General features: G+C 39.1%; 3 protein-coding genes and 1 non-coding gene across 7 annotated transcripts in view; 1 reads left to right on the forward strand and 3 right to left on the reverse strand.

Moving 5' to 3' along the window:
- LOC133519102 (adenylyl cyclase-associated protein 1) overlaps positions 1-13,900 on the forward strand; it is a 60,735-nt gene extending 46,835 nt beyond the window's left edge. For all 3 annotated transcript variants that reach the window (XM_061853024.1, XM_061853022.1, XM_061853023.1), the window contains exons 5-9: positions 77-223; positions 2,663-2,835; positions 4,269-4,475; positions 11,949-12,092; positions 12,644-13,900. In XM_061853024.1, the coding sequence (XP_061709008.1) occupies positions 77-223; positions 2,663-2,835; positions 4,269-4,475; positions 11,949-12,092; positions 12,644-12,730 (758 nt within the window). In that variant the 3' untranslated portion in view covers positions 12,731-13,900. The remainder of the gene's footprint in view (positions 1-76; positions 224-2,662; positions 2,836-4,268; positions 4,476-11,948; positions 12,093-12,643) is intronic.
- LOC133519103 (uncharacterized) lies at positions 6,903-9,301 on the reverse strand. The gene is made up of 3 exons (XM_061853025.1): positions 8,823-9,301; positions 7,602-7,679; positions 6,903-7,102 (listed from the first exon to the last, which is right to left on the reverse strand). The coding sequence occupies exons 1-3, from the start codon at positions 9,027-9,029 to the stop codon at positions 6,932-6,934; spliced, it is 456 nt and encodes a 151-aa protein (XP_061709009.1). The 5' UTR covers positions 9,030-9,301; the 3' UTR covers positions 6,903-6,931.
- A 61-nt stretch (positions 13,901-13,961) lies between the features above and the next one.
- LOC133519100 (uncharacterized) overlaps positions 13,962-20,411 on the reverse strand; it is a 93,665-nt gene continuing 87,215 nt past the window's right edge. For both annotated transcript variants that reach the window (XM_061853017.1, XM_061853018.1), the window contains exons 12-13: positions 17,505-17,674; positions 13,962-14,743 (exon numbers count right to left, since the gene is read on the reverse strand). In XM_061853017.1, coding sequence (XP_061709001.1) covers positions 14,390-14,743; positions 17,505-17,674 — 524 coding nt within the window. In that variant the 3' untranslated portion in view covers positions 13,962-14,389. The remainder of the gene's footprint in view (positions 14,744-17,504; positions 17,675-20,411) is intronic.
- Positions 19,615-19,688, reverse strand: Trnai-aau (transfer RNA isoleucine (anticodon AAU)). The gene has a single exon. It is a non-coding gene; the product is annotated as a tRNA-Ile (tRNA).

Below are 20,411 nucleotides of genomic sequence, written 5' to 3' on the forward strand. Positions count from 1 at the left end.
TACACTTTAAAATTGCTTCTAAAAACAGCTTTTTTGTTGTCGCCAGAGCCTAATATTACATGTATTGTTGACACAGGTAAGGGAGCGGGCGCGCCGCCGCCGCCGCCCGGAGGCATGCCGCCGCCGCCGCCCGTGCTGCCCGCGGCGGACTTCTCCAACCTGTCCGTGGACGACCGCAGCGCGCTCTTCGCAGAGATCAACCAGGGCGAGAACATCACTAGCAGTTAGTATTTGTAACCTACCTACTATACCACATCATCACTATCTACATAACTAAACCCACTCTACGCGCTCACTGACAAGGCTCTTCCCAAAGTGACTTGCTAGATTCCTACCGTATAGGCGGTGGTTTACCACTAAAATATATCGCGCTCCGACCAAGGTCAGAGTGACCCTGGACCGCCAGAAGGCCCAGAGGCTTTTAATTGGCCACCTTGGCACGTCCTTTACAGCGGCCTTTAGTTTAATGACAGATTAGTCAGAATTTTTATTTAAATCAGATTCAATTTAACGTCACACGTTAACAATTTTAGACAATAACAGAGTAAGGGCACGAGCTGCGTCGTGAGTGAACAATGAACGCGGTGTATTATTGGATTGCCTCTCTGATATGCCAACGCTTTGAAACGACGGAAATGAAATTCAGGCAATTCCCGCATGATATATCAAAAATGGATGCGCTCTAGACACGAGTTTCTTAAAAATTGTTGGACATTTTGGATTAAATTATGACGATGTATTTGCTTATTCTATCATATACCTAATATATAAATATAAGAGTGCTATAGATATGATAATAGATTTTTCATCACACTTGTTCGAAAAAGATCTTATTTCAAGCAGGTGTACAGAAGGACAAAGGCCTATATTGTTCTCGCGGGAATTATGGATTGTGAAAAAAAAAACTATAACTCCCTAGGGAGTTATAAAACATTATGTGTAACTCCGGAGGTAAGAATATTGCAACCTCGGGTCTTTAATTCTCTCCAGCCTCCGGATGTCGGGAATTACCACCCTCGCTTCCAAAATTTAACTTACCCCCCTCGTTGCACAATGTACTACTTTCTCTATTATGCTCGGAAATGTTCACCTTATTGTAGCAAAATAGAACGGGAAGTTCTTCTTTATGGGAAAACTAAAAATAAAAAAATAAAATATTGCTGTTTTTTTTTTTTGCTTTATTATTGTTGCTGTTTTTGCGGACGGAAAGAATTATTACTACCTATATTATTTTTTTATCTTTTAAAAATATCTACGCATTAAGAAAAATCAATGCAAACAGCCAATTATTATTATAGCAGCGGCTACGCGGGTCAGTCGTCAATTCAAGCTATAGGATAAAGTGAGATAGGAAGATAAACTAACTTACATGTCTCGTTCTTACAAGACACTCGTGTAAGATCGTGTGAATACTGCTTAATAAAATCAAAGACTACGTAACTTCTTTTTAACATCTCAGGCGTGCACATACACCTTATATTGCACAATTAAATTGATTGAAAGAATATTGAATGGTACTAAACGGCAGTATAAGTTGTGCCTTTAACTTTTAAAAATTGTTTTTGACTTTTTTAATGTAAAGGTTCGACTTGAGTGATGCTTGATGCTTAAAATATAATGATTAGTTTACCTTCAAACATTTCGAGGTAAGTTTGTGATTTCGCGGTAATAGTGTCTTGAAATAATATTGAAACAGATTTTATATATTTCTAGAATAATCAAACTCGACCAAATTCAAAAAGTGCCTAACCAATTAATCATCGTTAAAGATGCGATCTATTTTATATGTATTGTATGAGTCACCAAGTGCTACATGTTCTTCAGTCTGCGCGGGTCCAGAGTTCTGGTATTTGACGGCAGTTGTTACATCAAAGTAAACTTAGTTTTCTCCGTCGTTGAGCAACTATCTCCCGGATTGTCGTGGGAACGGGCCGCGTGTGTTTTGTTATTAACTTCTTATACTTAGTTGTTAATACTTGTTAAAGTAACAATGTTCGGAATTAGTCTTTGATCGCTTGTTTTGTTACATGGATTTTGCTGTTTCGCAATCTAAAAAAGGATTCTTGTATCTGATACAGTCATAACTAATGTGATTTTGATTACATTCGTACAATACAGAAAGTTCCTACCTATTTTTACGGTCTTGTTCTTGTTTATTAAATTATTTATTATTATGTTTATACTTGTGTAGGTACTCTTCTGGTATATGCTTTTTAAGGTTTACACAAACGTCGTGTATATATGTTAGAAACATACAGACAAGCCGTTCAAAACTATTTGCTCCAACTTATACTTTAGTGGTAGCATTCCGAGCGTTCGCGTAGCTGCTTATGTTGCTATAATACATTACACAGTTTATTGTATTCAACATTATGGTATTTTCAAACGGCATTGGTACGGTGACAGGTTTCATCTCAGTACTATTTTGCGAGATTTTGCTATTTAAATTTATAAATTGTATGGAGATGATATGATATCCAAAAAATTGTTTAGAGTCGTAAACTAAATGAAATATTGCGTTTACTACGGATCGGCTACCGCACCGTACACATACTCGACCCCTCTGCAAACAATCTCCTGTTCAGAGTGGGGATCAGCTCTGCAACTTACTGCCCAGTTGAAATAACATGCAGGACATGTGTAACGTAGTGGTTTTGTCCAGGCCTCCGCAAGGTGACATCGGACATGCAGACGCACAAGAACCCGGCGCTGCGGCAGGGCCCGGCGCCGTTCAAGGCGGCGCCGACCGCGCCCAGCAAGGCGCTGCCCGCGCCCGGCGCCGGCGCCGTCGACAAGCCGCCCGTCTTCGCGCGCGACGGCAAGAAGTGGCTCATTGTGAGTATTATCTACACATACAGTTCAGGAACATTCCACGGATTTACCTACCGTTGCTGCCGCGAATTTTCTGAACATTTGCAGGAATAGGAGTTTTTTTTCTGTCACAATGGATGTGAAAAATGCTCAGTAAAAAGATCATTGACTGGTAACCATGAAAAATGTAGGTAATATACGAAATATAATGCATTTATACGGGACAGGTAATGGAATGTCCCCTAAGAAAGAATTCCACTTTCAACTAACCTGTTCCCGGCTAACTATAACTTGGTTATTTTAAAATGGAAGGATAAACATATAATTGTCACTTATCCTTCGGTGAAATCGCACAGTCAAATTATGATCTAAAGTGGTACATACTTAGCGCAAATAAAGACTTAATAAATGACAAAGGTGTTAAAAATGTTTGTACCCTCATTAGCCAATCGATTGTGGTAAATGAATGAGCTATGTTCCGATTAAATAAAAATCTCAATTCATGTCTTAGTATGTATGAGTCTGTCTTGGAATTGGAATTTCATCTTACTAGCTATAGGTAGATTACAATTGCCACTTCAGAGAAAACCGCAGCCCTTTATACGTAGAGTTTAATTAGTAATTAAGGTGTCGCGCAATCAACGGTATTTCATGTACAGTCGCCATCAGATATACCGGAGCGGCCAAGACGCTCACAAATATCTGAACATGCCTCTATATACATTGTATGTAATGTTGGCATCTTAAGTAAGGCCAGTGCTCGTGAAAATGTGTCTTTTGGTGTCAACTTTTATAACCTTTTAAATATCTCTCATTTATTGAACCATTTCCATCCAAACCTGTCTCGCCCTCGTGTGACTCGGTCATTTCAGGGAAAGGAAATAATCACGTGGCATTACCAATCGGCATGTATTATCAATAGCATGCTAGCTTGAAGTGGTCACTACATACATTCAATTATATAAATTATATATTTTTTACGGACAGGTTCACAACCATCTTTACCAACCAACATTCCAAAATAGTTATTTATGATACATGTGTCGAAAATAGGAAGGTACATATGTAGAAATTAGGGAGTGTTTTAAATCGACACGAGTTGTGAATAACCTATTCGCACGTGTATCGTACAACATTTTACAGTACATATGGCTCTTTGAAGTCTCGACATATGCACGAAAAGTTCTCATTCCCGCACGCGTGCAGGAAAGTAGCAGTATATATGTACTGTAAATATATTTACATGACCTTATTGTCCGTGTCTTAGAGGTGTTGAAATATATTTTTGGGACATTGGTTTGTTAATATGTATGTGAACTCGACTATACAGGGTATATACGTACCGTGCAATTTAAAATGTCATGCAGAGGATTCATATTTCGGTCTTGATTATTGTAACCAAGTTAAATATTAGGAAAATCAAATTATAAAAAAAATCTTTCAACCTGTTTGAACAGGAATACCAGAAGGGCAACCCCAACCTGGTAGTGGAGAACGCGGAGATGAACAACGTGGTGTACATGTTCCGGTGCCGCGACTCGGCGCTCACGGTGCGCGGCAAGGTGAACGGCGTCGTGCTCGACTCGTGCACCAAGTGCGCCGTCGTGTTCGACAACCTCGTGGCCAGCGTCGAGTTCGTCAACTGCCAGTCTGTGCAGATGCAGGTCAGTGAACAATGCTCAGAATTACTAATATACATAGGACAAGACACTAAGGTGACTACACCCATAACGGCCATAGACCTAGGCAGAAATAAGATAAAATTACAAGCCGTAACCAGTCATTAGCTTTTGTAGCATACTTCTTCAACAATATTAAGTTATTTAAGTCACAGATGCATCTGACGCACAATCCTGCGCTTACTTTAAACATTTACGTTGCTTTAAATTAAAGTTTGAAAATGTGTATATTTGCGTTCAGCTTTATGTATGAATAAAATGTTATAAGTTACTTACAACATTTTATTGATTCGTAAAGTTAAAAGCAAATATTTTAAAAAAATAGGCAAGTGCCTGCATGTATAAAAGTTGAGTGATGCCGTCATGCCATCGACACACCCACTAAGCCACAACCAACACGTAATTGGAACCTCCGAAATAAATAATTGAATTTGATCGCGTTATGACTCTTGGGACATCCGTGAAATTACATTATTTTACATGTGTTATCATTGGAATTTTAACATTACTTTTCATAAAACAGTGTATTTCTCTGCAGTTTTAACAATGCACTGGTTAAAAATGTGAACCAGCATGACAAGATGTTGGAGTGAGCTCTTAGCACATGCTCTTGTAGATTGCACAGACACTAATGAGATATTTCGTGGCGAGGTCAGGTAGTGTTATTTCAGTGCTGATAAGACCACAAGTATTGTCAGCACTAATGATGCCACCCCGCTTCCATTCGAGTGAAGATTACATATGATGCCCAGAGAAATCCACAAGTTTTAAATGTATTCATTGCATATGTAGGTTTTTAATCACACTGACGCTGAGATATGCGACTGCGGAGACCCTAAACAAACTGTGCACCACATTGTTTTCGAATGCCCCATAACTAAGTATGACAGGTCACCCATGGATTCGAAAGACCTCACGAGCGACGTTATCTGACTTATGGAATGCTAAATTTAAGTTATGATTTGCATGTAAATACTTAAAACCCAGTGTAAACTTGCTATACGATAAATAAATCATATATAATCACAGAGTATAAAGTGATTCCAATCTAAAAAATATTCACATAATAGATTAGACATGTGTATACACCGTGGGCCCATATAACCAGACAGATTTTAAAGGTATATCCTTGACCGCATTGAAAAAGAAAAATGTCATATAAAGTTTTCTGAAATCGGGCTAGTTTCCTAAATCATTGTTCATTATCTCTAGATAATGATAGTTCTTGAGTGAAAATCTGTTTCTGTAATAACTCAGTGAAAAACGCATTTTTGGCTACAACGCTGCCACTCGGTGACTTGGTTTATTAGAGTAGTTTAGACATACCTACTGACAGACATTAAGGCTGGTTTTAGCGTCATGCGGACCGTCAGTACGGAGCGATCCGCACCGACTATTTGTATGAAGTTCATGACCCGTCAGCCTTATTCTAAAACTCCCTCGCTCCCTGAACTTAATACATATTGGTCCGGTGCCGAGCGGTCCGTACTAACGGTCCGCATGACATTAAAACCAGCCTAAAGTTTTTCGTTTCCTTATCCTTAATAAACTTAATATCCTTAATAAACTTTACTTATTCGTTGCAAACTTCATTTTTCGAAGATGTAAAAATAAATAACATGTGTGCAGAAAACACATACACACACAAAAAAAATCGGAATTTAACCAAAAGTCATAACATTTTTATTACTTACGACCTCATAAGAATGCGCGCTTAAAATCTGTCTGGTTATTTGAGCCCACGGTATATATATCCCTCGATATAACCATTGACAAATAAGTAAGCATAGAGTGCTCACTTGATATATATAAAAAAATCGTAAAAGATAAGTTATAAGCGAGCTTAGCGAAAACTTATTTGTAATAAGATTTATGTTTAATCAGTGTTAAGTTTTACCATACCTGCCATACGACTTAATATTATTAAGAAAAAAACCAAAAAAAACAGTCATCACAGAAAACCGCAAATAACACACGCAGCCAAATAACACTTGACCCTACTCATAGTGTTGTGTTCCTGCCGGTGAGTAAGGTTGCCAGAGCTCAACGAGGGGGGTGGGGTTAGGGTCGGCAACGCGCATGTAACTCCTCTGGAGTTGCAGGTGTACATAGGCTACGGAGACTGCTTACCATCAGGCAGGCCGTATGCTTGTTTGCCACCGACGTAGTATAAAAAAAAAAAAAATTAAGTAAGAAATCTATACAGTGAGCACGCTAAAATTACTTATTTCTCTATGATATCACTTTAAATGAAAATGAGATGAGTCTAGTGCGGGGGTTTCCAAACCTTTTAACCCGAAGATCTCTGCCAGGCCTTCGGATTTCCCCCATCCTTTTGGCCGGGCAAGAGTTCGCGGGTTGTAGTTTAGAGACTTAAAAATGTCAGCAGTAGAATAGGAAATAAAGAAAACCTTCAATCATCAATTTTAATGTCGCAAAAATTAAACCGTGAGGAAGTCGTTCGACGAATCGTGGTCGAGAGTGAGGTCCTGCAAGGCGAGCAGCTGGCTGCTGGTCTCCTCGACCAGGCGCGGCAGCTGCGCGCGCTCGCTCGGCGCGGCCTGCGCTTCGCACTTCGACTCCTGTTCTTCATACACCGACGTTTCGGTCTCCTGGGAATTATGCTGTGTTTAGTTTGATTCTTAGAAATGTGAAAATCGTTTCGAGGTGAAACGTTATTCTGCTTCTTTCTACTAATTGATATGTTTTGTAGTGAGCGCTTTGAATTGAAAGCACGTTAGAGGGGCGTTCATTTTGAGATTGGTCTTAACTCTTAAATTGTAAAATCTGATAAATATCTTATATCGAGTTTGCAATCCGTGAGGGTCTTATGATTCTTAGTAGTACCAAAGAGAATTTGAAATAGAGGTGGACTGTCAAAGTAAACTTTGTAGCCCCAGTAAATTTACTGCCATCTTTCAACACATAATTAAAACTTTTAAAACGCCATTTGACTTTGATCCTTATTCTTTCACTGATATGTGTTACATTTGTTAAATATCAAAAAGTGGCGCCATCCGCCATACGTTTGGCCTCGGTAAGATGGCGCCACTTTTTATTGTAAACGTGTTGTATAACTAAGCGTCGTCAGGGCAGCTTGCCATAATTTACCTCGTAGCAGTTTCCGTAATAGTGCTCGTTGTACTCGTGGCATGGGTAGTCACCTGAACATTCTGTTATTTCAGGCTCCTGGAACAATACATGCTTAGTTACAATCACTCTAACAAGTTGCTCACGAAGCTTATCTATTTAGCTTGTCCAAAGTATGCTAGAAGTGTGTAGCTTGGGTACTGAATAAGGATGCGATGCGCATGTTGCCACGTTTAACTGTTACGCAAAATTATTACATGTTCCTGTTCGATTTGATCCATCGTTAATGACATATCCTACAGGTATTTATGGTTGTACAGACCTGGTAATAGTTCTTGTAAGTCCCGGGGTGCCGCCAGTTGGGATAACACCTGTACGCGAGTGCCGATATCAGGACCGTTCCCACCATAAAAATAAGTTTTTCATCACACTTGTTCGAAAAAGATCTTATTTCATGCAGGTGTGCTGAAAGACAAAGGCCTATTTTGTCCGCGCGGGAGTTATGGATTGCGAAAAAAGCTATAACTCCCTAGGGAGTTATAGTTTTTTTCTATAATTATGTCACTTATTCATACAAACCAAGTAGCATAATAGTACATTACGATACAAGTGCGAAAAATAGGAAATTCGAAACGAGTGGCGATAAATTAAAACACGACCGAAGAGGGTGTTTTAAATCAACACGAGTTGCGAATTACCTATTCGCACTGGTATCGTACAACGTTTTACAGTACATATGGCCCTTTAAATGTTCGACACAGTAACATAATATGCTAATTTTCGCACTAGTGCGGTAAAGCAGCACAATATGAACTGTAAATGAGATTTACTTTTAAAATACTGACGTTTATAATTTAATATTTTTGTTTATGTTATAATGATTTAATTTGATTAATTTAACAGCCGATTAAAATATTTTTACATAATTTTCAATCGTGGCTGAATGCCTCACTTGCCAAGAAATTACAAAATGGCGGACGAATGTTTGATATGTCACCGTATTTAGGAATTATTTCGCTTAAAATTTAGTTTTTTCTTCGCAATTGTGATGAAAAACATTGTGTGTAAGGGGTAAGAATATTGCAAACTCGGGTCTTTTGGTAATTACCACCCTCGTATTCAAAATTTCACTTACCCCCTTAATTGCACAATGTACTATTTCTGTACAATTTACTCGTATATGTCCTTCGACGACTCGTCGCGTCCTCGCCATGGCAATAAGTGGCTGTGGTTTTACTGTACCCGGTAGCAGTTCTTGTAAGGCCCAGGATTGTCCCAGTCGGGGCTGTACTCGTCGATGGCGGTGTCGGTGTCGGAGTCGAGCCGCCGCGAGGCGCTGATGTCCTCCGATGTCTCGTCCCGTTCCCGCCGCAGCATGTATTGGTGGTCCTTCATTACCATGTTGAGGGCCTTTTGCCAGCTCTCCAACAACTTTTTGATGTTTGCCATCTAAAATAAAAATAAAAATTAGCTACAGTATATTTTTTCCACGCGGCCTTATAATATTATAATATAGTTTCTTATAAAAACGAGCTCAGTCACTCAACGTGATGTGAAAGCACTTCCTACAATACAAAGTATTAAAGCCGTGACAGAATTACCAATGAAATGCTACTTCGCTTGCTCACAGGACAGAAAGTGATATGACAATCATATTTGTGGCAAATAGCGTTTAGCTTTAAATTTTGAGGATTATTATTCTTTTACGTAAAGTTAATTTTCGAAATATTTACCTTTTTCTTAAGCAACGCGTGTCTGCTAGCTCGACGGATTCGTTTCTGCTTAATGTAGTGCTTGAGATACGCCACTTTGTAGACGTTGGTCACTTCAATGATTTTGATCCGACAGTCCTTCTCAACTTCCGCTTCGCTCACCGACGAGTATTCGCTCTTCCCTGAGACGGGGTCCTCTCTGGGGTCATCTACGCTCTCGTTTGTTCTGTCTGCTGATCCATTCTTATCGAATGCGAGGAGTTCCACTGAGTAAAGTTTGTTGTATCATCATAGTGTTGAGTGAGGCAGGTCAGCCGAGCCCTCTATTCATAAACGCACTACAAGCCTCAATTAGTTAATTTATGTTTTATCCCTTTCTTACACGTGTATAAGTCCAAATTACAGATTAACACGTTCACTGTCCTATGGACTGTTCACTGTTATATGGGTCACGGAAAGCCTCTATTACAAAGCCGTAAGGTTAACAATTCAGGTTGGGACAGTGATCGTGTTAAGACAAACGATTATTATATAATTGAAGCTTGTAGTGCGTTTATGAGTAAAGGGGTAGGATTCGTTTATGGCTGGATTTTTTACTACTTTAATGCCTTAAACTTTCGATTCTCGACACTATTAAATATTAGCTTGACACCGTGAGAAATAAACTAATAAGACTAGGAAGTCTATTTACGAAAAAGATACATTTTTTAAATCTTTCTAATGTTGTATCGGGTGGTTGTCGGTTAAAAAGTTTCACAAAACAACAAAAGTTACTTAAGTTAAGGTCTTGATCGCTGGTGTGATGTCCCAAGGAGTGAGGCCTCTCAATGGCGAAGGTGTCGAGCAGCTTGCGCAGCACGTCGTCGTCGGCGACGAGCGCCTGCACGCGCGCGCGCATGTCGCGCAGGCGCGCCGCCTCGCGCTCCTGCTGCGCCAGCAGCTCCGTGCACTCCGTCTCGCTGACGACCTGCTTCGTCTTCACCATCGCGATCTGTTCAGTTCATTGCAGTGGCGCTTTAAAATAATCTAAGCATGCGGTTGGACTTTTATGAAACTAACCAGGACACTGCTAAAAGCTTTATTATAGCAAACTTCGGCAGCTTATCAGTTATAATTTATATGATAGATCTTTATAGGCTTTTTATCACTGTGGGTCCGGGGGGACGCGATGCCTCCTTAAGGGGATGGCGGAGGATAACAAAGCCTAAGTAAAAAAAACTGCATACGATACAGGTTACAAGCTGGACAACGGAAATTGCGAAAAAAATAATTCAGTTTGTATGTCCTTATACAGCACAACGCGAAAAATAATATTCTTGAAGAAATCAGCGATGAACGAATTTTCGAACTTAGAATTACCTACCTAACGTTTCGGAACTTTTATACCTCTAAAACTAAATCTTCGAGTTCTATTTGTTTTATCTTCAGACGTTCTCTCGAAGTACGGTACACACTGCTCACAAACTTGTACAAATATACTCCGGATGGTAAATATTTCATGCTAAACACTAACTGTAAATAATACGTGAAATTAAGTTACTGAACTCATTGCATCCAAATCACAGGTGCAATCAAATCACAATCCTGCAAATAATCAGAAACTTACCGCGTTAAAAACAGTAAACTTTATATATAATTTGTAGAACGATGTAATACAAAACTGTAAAAAGGGTATTCCGTAGTGATTTAGTACATGGTCCCAGTAGTTATCACATGCGACCTGGGGCGGCTGCGCCACCGCTCGCCTGTCGTTGAACAGCCTGCTAGTGTACACCGCGAGCAACACTGACATGACCATTATTACTAAACGTTTCGTGATTATCATCACTTTACCCCGTCTCTTATCCATGCATATCAATTATTGATGTGAAAGTGGGAAAATACAAATGTAAACAATATCGTCTGAAACTTAAAATGGGTGACAATGACGTGACGCTGTCACATCACAACTTCTGTGCACAGTTCTATCTTTGAATTGTTAATTAAATGTCAAAAGCATCTGAAAAGTTTCGGTATGGTTGTTTATTATTAAAGCGTGACTCTTGACTTTCGACTTCTTTTTTTATAATAACAATATACATAATGGATATATACAGATGATCACTATAACTAGCTTATATGTATCTAAAATAGGCCCTTGAGGCATTGCACCAAGGATGCTGGCGGCATTTCCTCGTTGTATCGCAATACTGATACGTTGTGCGAGGAAGCCGCCAGCTCTTCGGTCACCAGTTACGTCAACCAGACGTTTCGCGATATCTCCAAAAAAACTTGTGCGCGCTGGGACCCCATGGACCTAGAGTTTCAACGCCAAATGGTACAAAATGCTACTTTTATTTAAATTCATATTTTATGTTTTATTTGGCCTTATTTGGCTTATTTGATTAAAGCAAGTGGTATTACCGAAATTAGCTTTTAGGGACATAATAATAAGAATGAAAGTCAACTGCTATGACACATGCATTACATGCATACTACGAATTTGAGAATAAAGACAAAACAAAATGTCATTATTTTTCCCGTAGAACTTCGCGATCACTAATTACATTAACAATATCCTATTCATGAATGATCCACTATTATTAGAATCGTGTTGATTGTTTGTTTTGCACAGTAATGAATAATCATCTATTAATAAAATGTCGATGATCGACAGGTACTGGGCAAGGTGCCAACCATCTCCGTGGACAAGACGGACGGCTGTCAGATCTACCTCTCCAAGGACGCGCTCGATGTCGAGATCGTCAGCTCCAAGTCCTCCGAGATGAACGTGCTCGTGCCCAAGGGCAACGGCGACTACGTAAGTGAACGATCTTTTACCTAATTCTTTCAAAATTACTTCAATAAAAGGAAAGTTCTTTCTGTTTTCCTTGCGCACTAAACTTTATTTGCTCAACTAGGCCTATCATAGGAAATAACTAATTCCTAAGTTCTTTCCTATGATAGGCCTTGAGTTCGTCTCACTTGTTGAAAACTGCCGACCTGTGATCTATGTATTTTCAGACAATTTTGCAAAACATAAACATGTGCTCTCTTCTGTTCGGGTTCGAAGCATTGTAAAAGAACTTTTGCGTTACGGGATTTCTACCTTATTTTATACTCGAATTATAAGAATGGTATTCGAATTATAAGTTACTATAATTTTCAAAGCCTTACGTAATTATATAGAATGGCATATAAACTTCATATCTGAGAAGATCTTAACAACTCGTATGCCGCAATTTTTTTAAATAGCGTCCTCGTACGCGGATCCGCGTTCGCAAGCCGGAACGCGGATCCGCGGAGTGCTAAGGGCCAATTATTTTCATGAAATTAGTGGAAGGGGTAACTGACGTTTGTGTTTTGTTGCAGACGGAGTGGCCCGTGCCGGAGCAGTTCAAGACGGTGGTGACCAAGAGCGGCGGGCTGTCCACCTCGCCCGTCGAGAGCAAGGGCTAGGCGGCCGCCTGGCGCCCGGGAACACTGCGCCGCGCCCGCAACCGGTCTCAAGGCCGCGCTCTCCGGTTGACGGCATCTGATTCTCTTTTTCCTTACAATATGACGTACGCAGCGTCAACTGGAGACCGAGGCCTAAAAGTCGTGGCAAATTACTGTTAGGGTAGATGATTGTTTTCAAATGTTTATTATTTTTTATCGTCTCGTTTTTGTGAAATCACATTTTTTCGTAGTGTTTTTTATAACTTTATTTTTTTTTTATTTAAATTAATAAATCCTATGATTAGTATTATTCAATTTATACAAATTTGCATTTTAATTTATTCGTATTAGTGCCACGGCTTGGACTACCCGTTTGTGGGGTTGGATTACCATACACGATTAGTGCGCTGAAAGCCGGGTCTACCAATCACCCGTTCATTTTGTTTATTAACATGATTACTTTGCACGGTCTAGTTGTAACTTCTAACACACTAGATAGAGTTCGTATCAAAATTGTAACCAAAGCACAAAATGTTCTCGGGCACTACATTATTTAAGTGTCCAATCTGATTTTGCCAATGTGAATTCGTTCTACCTTCATTTCCTAGTATTTAAATGCATATCTTACGTGACGTAGCAATCATTGTAACTCAAGTATTTACGGGCCTTTTGAGATGTATCAGAATGATGTTCCTTGCTATATTTTTTTTAAATAAAGAATCAGTCTTGTGTAAGGCGAGGGAGTACCGCTTGGTACGGGATTTATTTAAGTTAGATAAGGCGTGTGACTGTATCGAGTTTGGAGTTAGGAATGCTTTTATTGGTCTCGACTTTTGCTGTCACTACAGTGATTCTATAACCCCGACTTATCTCGCAAAATGCAGAAATTTACTTATCAACGTTTGAGTAATCGAATTCTCTCAAGCGGTTTACTGAGATTTTCTAATTTGAGATGATTATAATTTATTGGTATTATAATTTTTAATTTCTTTGAAGTATTATATAAATGTAGGCAATAATGAATCAGGATAATTCTATTCCGTTTTAATATGAATATATGACATTGCTATTAAGAATATAAACTATTGATAATGCCATCATTTTGAACACATGAATAATGATAATTTGTAATACAAACGTTTGCATTTTGTTAATTTATTTGTCGAGAGATTAAACTAAGTTTTAAGGAAACGTGTATATATTTTTGAAATCATCTTTCTTTATACCCTGAAACCAAATAAAACAAAAAGTATAGTGTTTTCAATCAATAGATTTTTATTCCAATCATGGTTTACATCGTCCATTTGAATGGTAACGTAATTCAAACGGAAAAGGTCATCCATGAATTTCAAATAAATAGTTTTAAATTCAAGCTGTCACGAAGTGGTTAACAAAACAACAGTTCGGGTACTAATTGATGCTAATATCTATATTTACAAAGCGTACCCGCGTTCTAAATAAATATGGCATAGTCAAAGATATCAGCAGAGGTTTGAGACGGGAAGCACGGACTGAACTTAGTCGAAAAGTAATCGGGGTCTTTACAATTTAAACCTAATTGACATTTTTTAAATCGTACACTACGTTTACTTAAGTACATCTAATTAACATATCAGTCGCATTTAAGAAAGTAACTACATAGTACTGGCTTATAAGTAGCTAGATCGCTCTAATCCCGTGTCAGTCGGGATCGAGCGCGCCGGAGCGCAGGCCGGAGCCGGCGCAGCGCCACTCGTCGCTGCCGTCCGAGCACTCGAGGAAGCCGTTGCACACGCTGGACGGCGGCAGGCACTCGCCGAGCGGGCAGCGGTGGCCGCGGCACGTGTCCGGCCGCGCGGCCGGCCTGTCCTCGGCCGCTTCCAAGTCGTAGTACGAGGGGTCGGCGGCGGAGTCGTTGAGCGCGTGCGCCGCGATGACGCCGTCGATCCAGTCGATGTAGTGCGACACCTTCGTGTACACGCCGGGCCGGTTGGCGCGCGCGCACCCGTACCCGTTGCTCGTCACGCCGTAGATGTACCATTTGTTATCCGCTTCCTGAAATGTACGAGCAGTTTTAAATTTCTCATCTGAAACATCTACCGAGTTGTATTAGACGTATAGAGTCAAACCAAGATAAGTTGGCAGTGATTTTTATAACCCAGACGGTGCACGAGTTATTTTAAACGTCCAACTTTTATAAATTTATGACGTTTACTTGACACTTACACCGTCTGGGCTATCAAAATCGCTGCCAACTTATCTTGGTCTAACTCTACAATACACGGTGGAATCAATTATAATGAAACAGTTTTGCCAGACGCGCCTACTTTCACAGTTCAATAGGTATCAATTTTCCGCGAAATACCCATCCTACAATACAATACCCGAGCGATGCCGTCTAGTTCCGCTGTTAAACTTCCCACAATGATTAATCAACATATCAAATATCTCTGTACGTGCCTATTCATATTCAAATTGACGGAGTTGGGAAAGAAATAAATAAGTTTGCTTTTGTCATTATAATAATAATATGCGCTATCAAAAACTTCGCCCTTAAACGGAGAAAATTGGAATTCGTTTTCCTTATTATAAATTTTACGGCTCCCGAGCCCTCAATCGGCTCACTGGCAATTAAATAACATATATTTTGCGACTTCGTTTAGATTACTTTTTTGGGAACATCTGTCGAATTAGCCTGCACTTTAATTGGTTAAGTTAAACGAGAGTTTTATCCTTGTAGCTGGAAATAAACTTGGTTGATAATAAAATGTTTCAAGGTTATTTTAATTTAAATGGAAAGTCTCCTTTGTACCGAAAAAAACTGTAAACTTCAAATGATAAAAACTAATGCGATTGAGAACAGACTTAAGGTTTTTAGAATAACTACAATAAAAAGCGACTTCTAATTTAGATGTTTGTCCGTTTTTGTAGGAGTGATAGGCAGCTTCTTCCTAGCGCATTCAGTGGCAGCTTTTTACGGACCCGTTTTTCATATATGCCTGCATTTGCCCGTCACCTGCTGGACTTTTGTTAATGTTTTTTAGCGTTTTCATTCTTCTATTTTAATACACTTTTAATTTTAGTCCAATCATAGTTGAGAGAACGGCACAGCAAGACGTTTGGAGCTCTTACTCTATTCTATGTCAACTACCAAATGCGATTTTTGTACGAAGGAAATTGTATGATTTTCGACTTGGGCTAGAATTAAGTAACACACATTTTCTGTAAGTAACTTTAGTTATTACCTTCGTACGAAGAACTGAACTGACTTTTATCGTCGTTCGTTTTATTTTAGCCGCATATGTACCTACCCCAGTTTTTACGATAATTATGACAGGTATGCTTCGTTTTCGCAATTTCTATTAGCAATCTTTGTGATGGGCCCAGGGTCACTTGTTCCTACAGATCAGCCGCTTCGCGGCCTCTGTTCAAGAGACAACATACTAAATTAGTTATTTATTTTAAAATGCACGAAACTTCAAGGTAATTTTAATTGTTTCGAAATCAGGCATGTAGGATGTTGCAAATTATCTTGCTATTCGAAAAAAAAAAACAATTTTCAGTGATCTATTCTATTTACTGGTGTAAAGTTGAACAGCGTTAAACCAGAATTATTTATATTGAAATATATAATATAATAGTAAAACTTTTTATCGCGGTAAGAATGCAGTAGTCATCTTGCTTAGAAACAAAATTACAGCGACTTGAAATTTAATTATCTACAGTTCTTTTTTCGGTACAGGCCTTACGTACCTATACCTGGTTGTTTTCAACTTTTTAAAATTCCGTAATACCCGACCCGGATACAAATAAACCTCTATATTGAGATTTTCATCCGTCCTTTTGACAAAGCGGAGCGGTGGGAATTTGGAAAGTAATAATTTAACCTACTTATATGGCAGTTTTCTCAAAAATTTGAATTAGATATAAAGCGGTCCGTGGTATTTAAAGTTGATGGTCTGTTTCGGCAACTGCTGACTAAACAACCGTGTAAGTAAGTAATAGTACATTACTATAGAGGCCGGCAACCCCGTTTCTCGCCGAGATATGTATAGTGCTTTTCTCAAAATTGCAATTAAAACAAAAAATTGTAGTCAATTTGTTTTGTGGCGACCTACTCGGCTCGCCACTCTACCAGCGGCGGTGTACCTCACGCGCGTAAGTCCGCGCGCCTGCGCGATGCGCCACCGCCGTTGCTTAGCAACGAATATGCACAACAAGTCACCGTACCAACTACCAAGCTTACTGAAGCTAGTAGAACGTAGTGATTATATGCTCTTTGGAAGCTAGTTGATGGTTGGATGCCAAGACGTTGTGTCACAATTTGATGTTAAAAACAAAGTGTGTAAGGCAGTATGAAATTCCTTTACATATCATTTTCACTCATCGCTCCTGATATGTAGTATTTCCGGACCTAATTTGACGTAAGTCATGTCATCATTTCATAGCAAGTTTGAGAAAATATTCTTTACTGCACCACAAATAACATTTACTAACAATAATAACAGAATTACATGTAGGTAGATAAATAACTTCGCGTGTTTCGGAACGTTACAATTCAACTTTCTTTACACTTTCGAATGCGACAGAAGCGCGATGCCATAAAAGACGGTAAATAATTCTAAAATTGAAATTCTGTATCTAATATTCACCACAGGCGCCCAACGTGGGGTAACGTCCTAAGTAAGGTAAGACCATCACCTACTATCATTAGTTAAATAGTAAGCTAACTATCGCAGGGTTCGTAGCTGGTACCTAAGTATATTTTGATGTATGTACCCATAGCTGTACATAAAGGAGTGGTTGCCAAGGTTACCTGGCACATGAGCGGGCCGCCGGAGTCGCCGAGGCAGGCGTCGCGGCCGCCGCGCTCGTAGCCCGCGCAGAACATGTCGTCCGTCACGCGGTACAGCGGCAGCGCGGCCGTGCGCCGCCGGCACTCCGCCGTCGAGATCACGGGCAGCTCCACCTCCTGTAGGGTGTCCGCTGGAACAACATTTTCACATATTACAAAACTTTTATACCAAAACTCGACATTATGTAATCAGTAACACCCTTATTCATAAACGTCTACTAAAGTTACGATGCCCCTAATAATCGTTTGTCCCTTTCCATCATACCAATACGTCGGAGACGGAAGACGGGGGTAAGTACTTAATTTATTCTTCATCATCATTTTGAACGGATATTTTCGTAGAAATTTTAGGGCCTGGCCACATGTCAGTAAGTTAAGGCGCATGGCACACTAGATCCGATTCGCACGTCGCTCCGATGTTTAAGCGAGACAACGCTATGCGCGTATTATAGCGACATCCCGCTCGCACGTCGAAGCGAGCGACGTGCGAATCGGATAACATTTGCCATGTAAGGTGTAAGTACTAAATTGATCATGATCTCTGTGGCACGACGCCGTAGCAGGCGCAGCGGCACCGCAAACCTCCACGGGCGGCACCGTAAATGTGTACACCATGCACCGTGTATTTCTGACATGTGGCCAGGCCCTTGATCCTCAAATAGCATTAAAACCATTGAATTAAGACCCCTGGCTAACTGAGCATAAATCATTATAAATGAGCTCTAGAATAACCTTTTTCAGGGAATAAATTAACAATCACCAATGGGGGATACTTTTTCTTCAAACAAAAGCACGCAACAATTAGAAATTAAACGAACTTACCTGTAAGTGAAGTTCAATTGTGTTTATTCATGGTCGAAGGCTTCATGATAACGCCTACTACTTAGTTATTATACATCATTGAAGAAATTTGTGCAGCGTAATAGTAATCAAAGTTAAACTGTGGTGGTAACCTATTTATTGCTTAGGTATGCGATTTTAACAACCATAATTCTACAAGAGCCAAACCATACACCTAGCTAGGCTAGGGTTTATCAAGTGAACGTTGCAGACATAATGGATAATAAACGAGCCTATAGAAAGCACAGAAAGATATATCCGTCGATTTTCATTTGTAGACAGAGTACAAATGGGGTAATAAATTAATAAGTAATTCGCCTTTTATACGCCAGCACCAACGCCAACGACGTGTCGGGATGAAAAACGTGCCGGATTTCTGCTCATTTCGACCCGCATATTATATCTGTAGCAGTGCTAAAACCTATATATGAATAAGTAATATAATATACTGCAGGCATGTACTCGTATGTGTTCATGTTATAGATTAGTGATTACGGTAAAAGAACCAGCACGTAATTATAAATATTATTAATTTTCAATACGTAATTTGAATGTGGTAGATAGGTATGTAGATGGTAGATAGGCATTACGCACCGATTTATATTCGTATAGTTAACATCAGATATATGGGAGAAGGAGTTCACAAACATTTAAATAAAGTCTTTTGTGCATAAATAGTTACAATTTTTTAAAATGCTTTTTAGACCTATGTTCGTGATTTCTTTTCTATCGAGCGAAAGTCAAAAAATCAGGATTAAAATAGCTGAAGTCCCCAGAGAAAATCCTCAAAATTGCTATTAAATTTTTGGCAACCGTATTGTTATCTAAAAAAGCGGTACGGTATGATTTTTCAAAAATGAAATGAATGAATGTTTGAGCACCTTGATATAGGAAATGCAAACCGGTAAAAAACGTTTATAAATTACCGGTAAATATGTAACAAATTACCGATATTTTGCATATGGCTGTATAAGGTGAATAACATATTATAAGCATAAAATTTGAATTATGTCCGGTTGTCATATAATGTTATAAATTTCGTAGTAGGCATAATACACTAACGACCCTGGAATTCGCTGGGTACTTGTGAAATAAAAGAACAAGTATTGTATCGAAAAAAAATGTCTAATATTTTTTTCGATACATAACATTACTTACTACCTACTTAAAAAAATAATGTAGTCAATTGTACAGTATGTCTATTGGAAATGAAAAAATATAAAAATAGAAATGGCCCATGAGGGGATCGAACCCGCGACCTTCGCGTTATTAGCACGACGCTCTAACCAACTGAGCTAATGGGCCGATGAGCCATGTATCGAAATTACAGTAAAGTTTCTATGTCATAAATAAAGCGACTGTGAATTTGATGTGCCTTGTTATTATTTTTTATTTGTTCAGTCAGCAATAATAAAATACCTACCTAATTTCTCATCAACCATCTCAATTAGGCGCTACACATATTAATTTGAATTGTTATATAGGCTATATTCTATAATAATATTTTTTGTTTAATCCTTTGTATACTGGCTACAAGAAAAACAAAAATTGACCATCCTAATGCATGTACTTTTTTACTATTGCCATTCCTAGGTCGGAAGATGGTGGTTTTTCGAAAAAAACTAAAAACTCGAATAACTCGAAAACCACTGAATTTTGACCTATGGTTGGCGGGACTAAACACATTGTAAATAAGCTCTTGATTATGTAGCCGTGTTATCGATACGGTTTAAAAATAGGCAAGCCGTTGGAAATCGTGTTCTGTGGACGGACACCCCCAGTAATGAGTAAAATAAAACTGACTTAGTTTATTACTTGCGTCTTTTCACATGTAATAATTTTGATGGGATGTTAACTCTTTTTGTAAGCAGTTCTTCTTTTTGTAGGCAGTCTTTTCTTTTCGGGTAATACTTCTTGTATAGTGAGCTGCGATATTGGGTGGACAAATTATGAATAAATTCGTACGTCAGCTACTACTTTTATCAAAGCTCATACCTATACCGTACTAACACCTATTAAGGTGCTTTT

This window comes from Cydia pomonella, chromosome 6 (assembly GCF_033807575.1).
Source record: "Cydia pomonella isolate Wapato2018A chromosome 6, ilCydPomo1, whole genome shotgun sequence".
NCBI lineage: Eukaryota > Metazoa > Arthropoda > Insecta > Lepidoptera > Tortricidae > Cydia > Cydia pomonella.

Coding starts and splice junctions, on each gene's coding strand:
- LOC133519103 (XM_061853025.1), bottom strand. CDS start 9,029: ATGGCAAACATCAAAAAGTTGTTGGAGAGCTGGCAAAAGGCCCTCAAC. Junction 7,680..8,822: donor CTTACAAGAACTGCTACCGG/GTACAGTAAAAC, acceptor GTATTGTTCCAG/GAGCCTGAAATAACAGAATG. Junction 7,103..7,601: donor ATTACGGAAACTGCTACGAG/GTAAATTATGGC, acceptor CATAATTCCCAG/GAGACCGAAACGTCGGTGTA.